General features: G+C 46.7%; 1 protein-coding gene across 2 annotated transcripts in view; it reads right to left on the reverse strand.

The window, feature by feature from the left end:
* LOC147659125 (plexin-A1-like) overlaps positions 1–12,686 on the reverse strand; it is a 589,684-nt gene that overhangs the window by 513,630 nt on the left and 63,368 nt on the right. For both annotated transcript variants that reach the window (XM_086951953.1, XM_086951952.1), the window contains exon 2: positions 6,616–7,918. In XM_086951953.1, the coding sequence (XP_086808079.1) occupies positions 6,616–7,767 (1,152 nt within the window). In that variant the 5' untranslated portion in view covers positions 7,768–7,918. The remainder of the gene's footprint in view (positions 1–6,615; positions 7,919–12,686) is intronic.

Raw genomic sequence — 12,686 nt, forward strand, 5'->3', positions numbered from 1 at the left:
AGAGGATGAATGGAAAAAAGGGAGGGAGAGACAGGCATGACTGAAGACGAGGCAGTGCATATCGCAATACAAAACAAGAGTGAGTGTAGGAATGAAGAGACAAAAGAAGGACTAACAGCAAGACGAAAACGGCGAGGGAGCTAAGAGAAGGAAGAAAGGGGACGGAATAATCAAGAAAGGAAGGCCAAAGCGAATCACATGGAAGGAAGGAAAAGAGAAGCGAAGAAATAAGAAAGGTGGAAGTTACAGAGGGTGGGAAGGATTAAGGAAACTGAAGCCGATGAAGTAACAAAAGGGTAAGAGGGGAGAGAAGAAAGGAGTGAATGAAAGAAAATGTAACAGGGTGAGGGAGGAAAATGTGGGGAGGGGATAACAGAATGCAATGGTGAGGACAGGAGAGTATGATTAGGCCTGAAAGGAAAAGGAAGTGTGGAAAGAAAAACAGAGGGAAGAGGAGACGGAAGGTGTTGAAAGGAGTGTATGGGGCAGGAACTAACGTCTACAAAAGAGGATGGGGGCTGTAACAGGTGATATGGAAATAAATAAGGTGCCAGGAAAGAGGGTGAAAAGGCGAGGTAAAGTGTACAGGATGAATGAACTTTTGAAAAGGGGAGAGGAGCGAAGAGAGAACAAGCATTGGCAAAGCCAAAGGTCTAGGTTTCTTGGGCTATCGCTTGAAAATCCAAACATGAACAAATACGGTTTAGCATGTTAAAGCCTACTGGTTTTGATAACAGTCTTGGAGTGGGGAGGGGGGCAGTAAAAAAACGTGCTTTCTGTATAAAATGTGCATAAGAGATGAATAACTGAAGGTGACAGTGTGATGATGGAGTGTGCTTTTCAGATGTAAAATAGTTCCTCACGTGTTGGATGGAAGCACCTCCTGGAAAGCTGATGCACCAGTCAACAGCATGACGTTAGAGGGGAAAACTCTTCTGGGAGGAACCTAAGCCCACTTTATGTTTATTTTAAAGAACTGGTGACAACAGGCAAGTGCAGACAGCTGCGAGGCCAAGTCCGACCCAGAAAGTGAATGGATATTTAGGGTTCTTGTTCTGTTCAAGGAGGCTTTGAATAAGGGACAGCCAATCGGACGGATGTATGCATAAACAACAGGGGCTTTACGAGTCATTTGATACAGTCCGGTGTATTGAGAATGTTTCAATTACAAACAATACAAATAAAAAAAAAATTAAATACTTTTCTGCACGGCCACCAGACTAAATGAACCAGCCTATGTTAGGGGTCTCGGATACCTTCCTGGTGTAAATTCCAGCTGACCAGCTACAAATGTTTTTTTATTTGTCCCAGGTTGAACATAGGTTTTTGAAAATTGGACTACATAGATGAAAAGAAAAAAAAAAAAAAAGAAAGGGCCATCTACCGATTTAAATTGCACAGTTAAAACTAACAAAGGGAAGACGCAAAAATCAATTGGAAATGTGCAACTATTGACTGCTATAAGCTCTACAGCAGTTAGTAACAGTCCAAAACTCCAACTACCAGCCACTGGATCCACCTGAAACTATTTGTAACTAAATAATGGGGGTTTCCAACACGATCAGCCCCATTTCCAGACGCCCGCCATCCTCTCCGACGTCACTCAGAGGCTTTGGGCGCGCAACGACACAGAAGGTGCGCGAGTGGCCTCCTAGGGCGCGCGCGTTAAGCAGCAGCATCAGGAACCCTCCTCATGATTCCATCATTTTCGAACAAAAATGAATTACTTTGAGAATAAAATCAGATCGTAGGTCCAAAGCTACTGGCACGGCCCTTAACGTGTCAGCCAGATGTTACCCATCTGTCCACAGGCGCCAAGCAAGGTGACGACAGGGGGGAGGGGGTGGTAGGAGGGCAGCAGGTGGAGGGCACCACCATGTTGGTGGGAATGTGGGGGGGTGGAGGCAAGGCCAGCAGAGAGAGGGAAGTGAGAAAAGGAGCAGGGGTGGAGGAGGAGGGTGGGGGAGGGGAGAGTAAGAGGGTAGCAGGAAGAGGAGGAGATGCAATGGAATTTTTTGTGGCGGAAGGAGGAAGTGACGATGTAGATCCACCTGGTAGTTCAGTGGCTGGCTAGTGTGGCAGAGGAGGGGCACTAAAAGATGGACCAATTCTAGACCACCAATCCTCGTTTAAGCATGCCCAGTAACAAGCAATGCCCAAACAAACAGAAAAAGTGATATTTTAATGACAGAGTTAATTTCAGCCACACTTTTCCACCATCTTCATTTCCTCACTGTGCCAATGTCGACAGAGGGCATAAATTATGCCAATCAAGCTCGGTCTTGGCTCCAGCACGAAAAATGCAGCACAAACAGCAGGTAGGGCCCTTCTAAAAGGAAGGGCTGGCTCAGTACTTTGGCTTCATCAGCGCGGGACAGTGAGCACAGTTCCAATGTCTGGGCGCACCCAAGCATTTAGGGCAGGGGCAAAGACTGCCCCAAAGGTGTCTGACAGGGAACAATACACTGTGCTGAACCAGCCGAAGATGGCAGCAATTCAACGCAAGGAAAAGGAGGGCGACCGAACAGCCACCTTCATGCCAGGTGAGGGCTACAGGCAGTGCTTTATTTGAGCCAGTGGTTTCCAGTGCTCAGTACCAGCACTTAATCATCGACACCAGAATTGTGACAGTCTGCCACAAGATGGCACTGTCTGGCTAATTTAGATACGACCACAACAACAGTTAACTATTAATTCAATATACATTAACAATTACTATTACCTGCCTCCCAAGCCTCTTTTTTTAAAGCGTTATGGCCTGAAATAGTCTGAATTGTTCCATTTGTAGGAGTGTGATGGTTAGTAATGGTGTTACTGGCACAGGCTGCTCTGGTGCTGCACTGATGGGAGCCCTGGCACTTTTTTACATTTTCGTTTTGTATCTACAAATTAAGCACAAGACCAGTTCAATCCATTGATCAGGAAATGACAACAAAATAAAATTGAAGAAAAAAAAAATGAATGAGAGTAGATGACTGATTTTTCAACAACTTGCCTCCGCCGCTCAAGATACAGTATGGAGATTAGACGCAGGCGGCTGTGAACAGGATAAATGTCGCCTTCTCATCGAACGTGTAATCTAACCCGCCTTTAATCCAGGTACTGCATGCCGGGCCCTCCGAGCATGCTATTACTGCCACCTGCAAGGAGATTATCTCACCGATAACTCCGCAGAGAATTAAGGCAAGTCGCACCATAGCGGAAATATAACCGGTGTGCAATTAATAACGCTCGGCTCCTTCAGGGGAGCGGGGAGAAAGTATTTATGGCAATCACCCCTGCCCTGGGTCGAGGTGGTGGAGCCCACAACCCACCCAGGTCAAAACTGGTGCATCTTTTAGGATACTTTGTTTAGGAGACTATTCAGCGTCGTAATGAGACCTCTCATGTTTATGGATTAAAATGAGGGTATCCCAAGGGTTGTATGACATTCCAACGCATGCCATTACAACGCATGCCTTTACAACGCATGCCTTTACAACGCATGCCTTTACAACGCATGCCTTTACAACGCATGCCTTTACAACGCATGCCTTTACAACGCATGCCTTTACAACGCATGCCTTTACAACGCATGCCTTTACAACGCATGCCTTTACAACGACTTACTGTCAGGGGTGCGCTGGAAGTTGGAATGGTATCATTTACTATTCCAACTCCAGTGTGTGCAACAGTAGGGAAGGTGTCGGCATTGACTCCAACACCTTATACCCGCTGCAACAAACCTTTCTCATTGTAATGAATTGCGTTGCGTTGTAACACTTCTGTTGTAAAGGCTGTTTCCCATCCCAAGTGACAGAGTAGCAACCACTACCATCACCAAACTTACCACCCTCTGAAGGATAAAAGACTGTGCTGGCCTCACATGGCTTAAAACCGGTGACCTGTGGCCACAGCAAATGGACCTATACACCACACCAGCCAACCAGCTGCAAACACCCAGGAATCCCTCCAAACCAGATGAATGTCATGGGACACAGAACTAGAGAGAGCCATTTTCAATTTACCTTAAAAAAGAGTCACCTCCTGAAAAATAAACTCATTTTACAAGACCTTGTTTATTATTTTTCTTCCAATTTTTTGTTGTGTGTAAACCGGGCCCAAGCTGACAACGGAGGGCTTTTAAATAATTTCTTATTTTATTGATAATGGCAAGCGATAGTACAATTACAATGATTTCAAAATTAATATTCATGCGGACAAATTTGTGGTTTTATGATTCTCCGCAAATCTTCCGTAGACTTTTTTTTTTTTAAAGGTACATTCACAAAAAATAAATTGTACTGCTATTTGATGACTGTTTTTTGTGTCTTTACTCGAGAAGCTCGGAAAAAAGGAAGCAATGTAAAAATAGAATGCAATCTAGACAACTACAGTCACCCACTGTACATTCCCTTCTTCCCTCGAGCTCAGGTCATGAGCAATGATTCAGGACGCCAACTCATAGCCACGTGATGACGTCAGGAGTTTAGACTTCCCGTCTTGATGTCATGAAACAGAATCGTTACACAAGGATGACCTTATGAATGGAGTTCAATAGACAATAAAGCAATGTTACCATGTCACAGAGTGATGACGTCATAGGTCACATTTCCTCCTTACCAATGCTCTCTGGGAAAAGCCCGAGCTTGTTATCTCAGAACACAAGGTCCACTGTCACGTACCAAAGACGTCATACAAATATATGGAGTGGACAAATGCTCACTGAAGACTTAAGTCCTCTAATGCATGGAGGGCAATGCAGTGGGAAAAAGACCAAATTAAGTCAAATCGGACTACCCCGGCATGCACTAGCCTCAGACCAGAAACTTAACTGATTAGTCAAAACAGTCCAGATTTACCAATTTTCGCAACTCCAAACTTGGGCTTCTACTAACTACTACTTGACCCAAAGTAAGCGCACTGTGTGCTAGTTGCGATGGTGATTTGCAGTGGTGAAGGAACCACTGTGGGCTAGTGGTTAGTGGCTATTTTATGCACAATGGAACCACGTCTCCTTTAGGCTAAATTGTGTGATCTTGGACAAAGACCATCTCAGTAGCACCCAGGCGCAGTCTAATCCCTAGACAAAAATCAGACGTGTACAGAGATTCTAGAAAGCGGTCTCCAGGTGTCACTCTCCATCACCTTAGATTTCCTCTTCTGCCCCTCCACGCAAACAAGGCAGTGAAGGCGGCGAGCGGGAAAACCACTGGAAGAGTGGGTGAGAGCGACAGCTGCATTAGCCAAGGGGCTCCAAGTCCTGTCACGTGCCATGTGCCAGCGGTAGCTCATTGGATTCCTCACAGTGGTGTTGGCAGAACAGCTGCTGCCACTTCCAACACGGGATACTCCCTTCCTGCTGCTCGAGGGTTGAACACACTACCCACGGTGTGACCGGGCTCGCGGGGGGTCTTTTCCTTAGGTCTGACCAGCAGTGAAGTAGGAACAGAACATGATAGCGGAAAAGGCCAGACAGGAACACTGGCCGTATTCGTGCCTGTATTTTAGACCGGTAGACTCCACGTGAATGGAAGGATGACCCTGTATTCCAATGCTGGCTGACTTCATTTTATTTAATTCATTGGCGTTCGGTCCCAGTACTTTAGCAGAGCGGCTATACCTTACCTTTCCTACCATCTCCTTGAAAATATTTGCATATTTTCACTTCCAAACCTCCTCCACCCCACTCTGGTCTCATACATGGCTCTCATACTTTGCCACCCATCATACAGTCAAGTGTCACATCCCATAACATGACAACCGCCCCTCAGTGGTCACCACAGCCAACATCGAAAAACTTTCCATATAAGCTTAAAGAAGAGACACTTCCAACCACACGCCCACATGGTGTAGTATGTGGTTTGTATAGATAAGTGCTTAAGTGCCTCACAAGGGGAAGTAAGCACTATAGAAACGCTACAATACAAGAAGGACACATGTCAATTATCTAGCACCGTACCCAGGAATATGAGCGTAGATGGCTTCTCCCTAGTTCCTTACCCTTCTCTAAACCCTGTCAGTTTTCACTGACCCCAGACTGTCCTTCAAAGACCATATCAAGGTAAACATTCAATCAAATAGCACAGCTGGAAGGCAACATTACTGTGCAAAATCTAGCCCATGCTCCAATCCATCAGCCCCACAATCCAGGCTACGTACATTTTACACATAATTTACTTTATTAATTTCTGGAAACGCGTACCTCACCCCACACATGTACAACGCTAGGAGTAATCATGTAAACAAACTACAATATCAGGAGGAATAAAATGACTTAGCCAGGAAGACACAATTTGGTGTAGATAGAGAGCCGGGATTTGCAGCTGTACTGCTGATTGACCAACAAGAGATAAAATGATGGATACAATACTGTTGTATAGCATAACCACAGACATTGCTAAGAGTAGCATTCCATTCCATTGTTTATGTTGGTCTGGGTGAACCTAAAGGCCCAGGTCAAAACATAGGCTGGTTCACCAGTCCACACTGCAAACACCAGCCACATCGTCTCACCTGACTTTACACGAGGAGTTCGCTAGAAAGCAATCTGCAAGTGGACATTAATGGAACATACAAAAGCATACCACAGACTTATACCACAACTAAGTAAAAAATACATGAATGGTAACTCACCGAGTTGATGCAGCCCAGTTCCTTGTTCAGGAGCCAAGGCAGGGACAGCTTGCCTTCCCCTCTGTAGCAGGACTGTATCCGCTCCTTGATTTTTTCCTTGATCTTCTTCAGGGTGAAGAGGCAGAGAACGGACTCCTTGGGTGGCTTGACACGGTTCTTCTGTCCCTGGGAGAAGACCGTGAAGAGAATATCTTCCTTCTCAGATATGCCCAGCTCCCTGGCCAGCCGCTTACCCGGCTTGCTCAGGTACGCATCCTGGATCAGCCGGTACTCGATGTTATCCTTGACGCAACCAATGGGGAACTCCACGTACGAGTAGAACTTGGGGTCATCCACACACAGTCGGACAATCTTGGAGGTGAAAAACTGCTCCCCGGTGGAGTCCGGGGAGGTGAGCTGCGTGTCGAGCTGCAGCGTCAGGTAGTAGACGAACTGCTCGCTGCTGAAGCTGTAAATGTAGTAGATGTCAAAAGACGGGAACTTGGAGAGCGTGTCGGAGGGGATTTTGAGCTGGGAGGAAACAAACTCATCCTGGTAGACAAAGCCAAACATCTCTGCATCCTCGTTGTCGGCCATGAGCTTGCGGCTGGACAGTGTGGGGAAGTACTCCGACTTCCCATCAATGGGTGTCCCAATGAAGAGCTTGTTGTTGCCGCTCGGCACCTCGATAATGACTCCGGACATGGTGCTCGACTCATTGACGCTGGAGAAGTAGTGCTCCTTGCGGTGGTGGGGCTCGCCCAGTTTGAAGAGGTCATCAAGGCGCACAAACTGGCAGATCCCCTGCGAGGCGCTGCCGCAGGCGATCAGCCGGTTCCCAGAGTAGTCTACCAGTAGCAACTTGTTGACGTTGTTGGTGCTTACGAGACCATGCGGGCAGGACTGGACACTCGGCGGCGGGTAGCACTTCTCGTTGTCCTCCACAGGCCCAGTCACGTGGGTGCCCAAAAGAGTGAGGTTGTTGGAAAGTTTGTAAATCCGGTTGACGGCCCCCAGGTACACCTCCCCAGTTTTATTGTGGACCACCAAGTGCGTAAGACTCCAGTCATGGACCGTGTAAGTTGAGAAGGGTTTTGTAGTCCCCTTCACGGACTGGAGGCGCGCGGTACCCAACAGGAGGAGGGGCCAGAAGTACTCTATTAGAAGCCTCATCTCCACGGATGCACCCCCAAGACTGCACCCCAGTGCACCAAAATAAATAGATCACTCCAGAAAATAAAAAGAGGACAGGCCCACATCCACCAGCGCCTCGTGTTCGGAGCTCTTCGTTTAGGGCATGGTCAACAAGAGTTATCCGATATTCCTGGAAGAGTGGAAGAGAGAATCAGACCACAGCACTGGTTCAATAAAAACAATTAAAAAACACCCATAAACAAACAGGTACCAAAAGCCACTAGAGTTATTTAGTTGTTTTACAAAAACTGTCCAGACTCCAAATGGAATAGAATCTTACATCCCCACCAACAACCCAACACTTCCCCCACAACTGCAATATTGCCTTTATCACTCTAACGGTAGATGTAACAATTCTAGTAAAAATGTGGCTGTTTAAAGAACCTCAGACCATTAAAAATAAAAGCTAATTTTAGAAAAGCATCTCTGTCCCAAACCACACTTTCTTTAAACAGAAAAATACTCTCTCTCCAATTTTCTTTCAAAACACATTTTGCAAATTAATCACTTAAATTCCAATACAATGAAATTTCAAATTCAGAATATGCCATTTGGTCATTTGCATCATTCTTAGCTGGGGGCGAGGCCAACGAGATCTGTTGGGTGGGGGGATGGGGTGGATCGGAATGGTGGGGGGGAGGAAGAGCGGTGCAAGGGATGATTAATTGCAAGCTATTTTGTTGATGGCGGAGCCATCTGGTTCTTGTTTTTTCCTGAATAGCAATTTTGCTAGATACAGTGAAAGAATGCTATGGATTCAAGTGGAAACTCATTAAAATGGAAACAAGGAAGTAATGGAAACAGAGAAAATACTACACTTGTTAAAGTTGTAGAGATGAAACAATAGCTTGTCGTACACATGAACTGAAAAAGTAATAGAGACGGTGCCCCTCCGGGCTCTGAGATGTGGTATTTCTTAGGAAAGATGAGACAAAACCAGAGGCACCAAGACGCAGTATAAAGTCGAAGGTCTCACGCCAGGGTCGTGGCAGGAGACATGTGGTGCGTGCGGTGGGTAGGGGGGTGCCTGCACTCACCTGTGATGACTTTGCACGCCTGCAGAGGAATCTGCAACATTCACACTCATTTCATAAAAATGCACAGCAATTAGCTTCCCGTTTAAAGACATTAAAAACGATTAAGGTAACACTTTTAAACAGTAAGTGCAGGTTAGGTTCTTGCGATCTGTGGCCGCCTCTCCAGAATGCTTGGGTTAAAATCATCCGTCACTATTACCCTTTCAGGCGTGACTTCAGGGATGCCAGGTGCGGTAGGTGCCACCCCTGGCTTGCCCTTGGTACCCTTGGCAGTGCAATGCTACTCCTGGTCCTGACAGCAGCGGGAAGAACAACAAAAACAGAGCTCTGAGAGCAGTTTCCTCTGTGTCTCTCCCCCAACCCCCAGCAATAAACATAAGACAGCTGAGGGTCATATGGCGACCATTCATTTACACATTTACACAATTACTAAAAGCAGCTCAATGCAACAGATAGCTCAGTGTGTTAAACACACCTTGGATGTGCGAGAATCCTGGAAGTCAAAAGTTCAAATACTTTAAACAGCACAGCAATACTTTATTCGCTGGACACTAAAGCTATGATTGAAACGGACTATGAGAGTCGTGGCTGGCGAGGAAAAATAAACCCGCTGCAGCTCACAGTGTGGGGTGAAAAGTGAAATTAGTCAATAGGTCAGAACCTTTTGACCACTTTCACTTTTCACCCCACACCTTTAGCATAGCATTAGTGTCCAGCAAATGAAGTATCTTCGGACACTTCCATCTATTTTTAGACTCACTTTCACTCCCACTGACTCTAATCACTACACCACCGCTCCAACACCCCATCTTCTAGGGCCTGACGGCAAACATAGAAGACCTCCGGCCAAGAGCTCCCCTTGGACATTGCAGCGCCAGCCCCACGAGGAGCTGCCCTACGATGAAGCATGACACCTCTCGGTGTGTGTGAGGGCCCTTGCTCCCTATTAGAGCCCTCCCCTTCCTTCTCTTACCTGGAATCTCAGCACCCATTGACCTGCCAGACCCTCTCCATAGGAACGGCATACCTCTTGCTTCACAGCATATTTACATAACAATGTATCACCCAGAGAGATTAAGTGATTTGCATAGAATCGCAGGATGTTGTGGAGCGCTGCCGAGGCTCGCACCTGGATCCCCAGTTCTCTAGTCAGCAGCTCTGGCCACGGCGCCACATCCTCTCCACTCCAGTGTTATCTGTCAGGGAGCTCTTCCCTTCTCAAGGACGATGATCGATGAAAACAGCTCTTTATTCATTATATAGGCGAAACGGATGCATTACCAATGCTTGTTTTTCTCCTACAGGTCTACATCTATCATGGTCTTGTAGCTGGCCGAGGGCTTATGGGAGTTCCACAAATGTTTGGGTAACACTATCGCCACCGATTTAGAGAACCTAAAAGCTGCAAGGTTATTGCAGCATGTACTCTTTAACCCCTCCCATGCTGATGACGGAACCGCTCCGTCATCAGCTACGGTTGGGCTGTGCTGACGGAGCGGTTCCGTCATGGCCCGGCCGCCGCGGCGCTGATTTCGCGCCTGCGCGGCAGTTGTATTGAGCGGGGCGGGTCATGACGGAACCGCTCAGTCACCAGCACAGCTCAACCGCAGCTGGTGACGGAGCGGTTCTGTCACCAGCATGCGGCCGCCACGCGGCCGCCCCGCCCCGTTAGCGCTGCGGCGGAATAGCCGCCGCAGCGAAAGGGTTAAACACGGCACAGTGCGTTATTTATAATTCAGCAATAGTTTATAAAATGATGCAAGGAAATAATGTCATCAATGTAAAATACAGATTTTCAAGCTTAAAGGAAATTGAGGGGAAAAAAAAAATGAAGCATCAAAAGCTCCAATTATAAAATATATACATAAAAGCCTGCTCTAAAGAGCCATCTTGGGACTCTGATTTTTCCAACACACATTACATTTAATGGCTCAGTTTTGTAACATGTTCCTGGAAGCTCTCTACAACATTTTAGTAAGAGGACAAAACACCAGGTATATAAACTCTTATTGTTGCGGTCATTGTTGACCACTTGACCTAACAGCACAACCATCCCTGTCAGTAACAGAACAGAGCACAAACACCAGAATACTATAATTTTCTGTACTCCAGGTCGATGTATGGCTTGAGTGTAAAAGGCCCCAAGGCTGCTGGATCTGTTTAGCAAAGATCTTTTGATTATACTGAAACTGTACACACTTTATACTCCTCATGGTTCCCAACACAACTTGTGGTCGTAGCGAACACGTGTTTCGGCATTATGGTAAGTACACCTATGACTTCTTCAGGGCTCGAATTGAAGGAATATTCATATAGAATTTGAAATGTCAAGTGAAGAGGGAAATTCCAGGTCCTATTACTATCAACTACCAGGCCAATTCACACATGTGGGAATTCCTGGAGCACTCTGTTTTCTCGGCTTTGGACCAGAGGACTATGATGTAAGCTTATTTACGTTACCGAGCATGGATGGTTTCTCATAACAATAGGAAGAAAAACACAAAAAGAAGCACGGACAAAGCCAAAAGACTCCAGCCAATGCCTGAACCACGGCTTTGCCATTGCTAGTTTACCAGGAGCACAGGCCATATGTGTCGAGTACGTCAGCTAAGGTAGCGGCCCCGCAGGGACCAAGGAGCACATGCCCCAAATATCCAAGGCACCAACAAAGGTGGCTCACGTAGCCAGGGACCAGAATGAACAGGTCTCAGGTGCCCAAGCGGCCACAAAGGTGGTGGTGGTGACCCAGCCATGGAACGAGGGAGCACAGGTGAGGAGGCCCTTTTGTTCTCACCTTTTGAAGGAGCCGTGATTAACCACCTTGACACATCGAGCCGCCCCACTTCCGTCTTAGCTTTCATGCCCTGGGCAACAAGGCACGTTTGAAGCCTTCTCCACTTGCAAGCGACACACCCGCCATCTTGGTTGCGGCAGGTGAAGCTGGGTGTAGCTGTATTGTCTGTCACCAGAAACCGGCCTAGCAGACAGCTGGCGGCTGAGATACTCAGCCCTCTAACCCATACTCTCCTTGGATAGAATCATTTGTTCTAAGTAGCGCTTGTCCTCCGTGTGGCAGCTTCCAGCACTAGGGGAAACGTGATTACATCCAGGGTCGGACTAGCCTATAGTATACGGCAACCAGGCAGTGCCACAAAGGACGGTCTCACAGATTCAGTGCTTTAAATGGGCAGGTACTCTCCGGTATTGAGTAGCTGCACTTATTTCATTTGAAAGGGAAAGTACCTGCACTTCTCAGCACTGCTGCCATGCATTTTATTAGGAGAGTACCGGCACTTCTCTGGAGCAAACATGTACACTAAACAAGGAGTACCTGCATCTTTATATTTTCATTTAAAACTTTCACAGATTATGGGCAGTTTTTTTTGTGGTTCTGGCCTTTATGGTCTGCTGGGATGATATTTACTGTTGATTTCTCGGACATTAAAACAAGCATTGCCTGCAGCAAGCTCAAATCCATGCAGTCTCCCATACCTTGCAAATTACATATACAGCATGTCTTAAGTTCAAAACTGCCCGAATTGCTAACACAGGCCACTTTTATTATTATTTTTTTTTTGCACCATCCAATTAAACTGGATGAGTGCCTAGGCCTGTTTTCTGTCCCAGACCGAGGCTGGTTGCATACCCGGACCTAACAGTATTCAGGGGGGGGCCCTGACCACAAACCATCCCCAGATACAAATATGTGTAAATCACTGGTTTCTGTAGGATGTGGTTTAACCCACGGAGCTATCACAAGTGACGGAAGCAGCTCCGTCCCAAGAGGGTGGCCAGTGAGTCGTTAGGCAGCAGGGTTCAAAAACACAGACCGTTCTTAAACTGCTTTAACAGCGCTAACAC

This window comes from Lissotriton vulgaris, unplaced genomic scaffold (genome assembly GCF_964263255.1).
Source record: "Lissotriton vulgaris unplaced genomic scaffold, aLisVul1.2 SCAFFOLD_442, whole genome shotgun sequence".
In the NCBI taxonomy this organism is placed as follows: Eukaryota; Metazoa; Chordata; class Amphibia; order Caudata; family Salamandridae; genus Lissotriton; species Lissotriton vulgaris.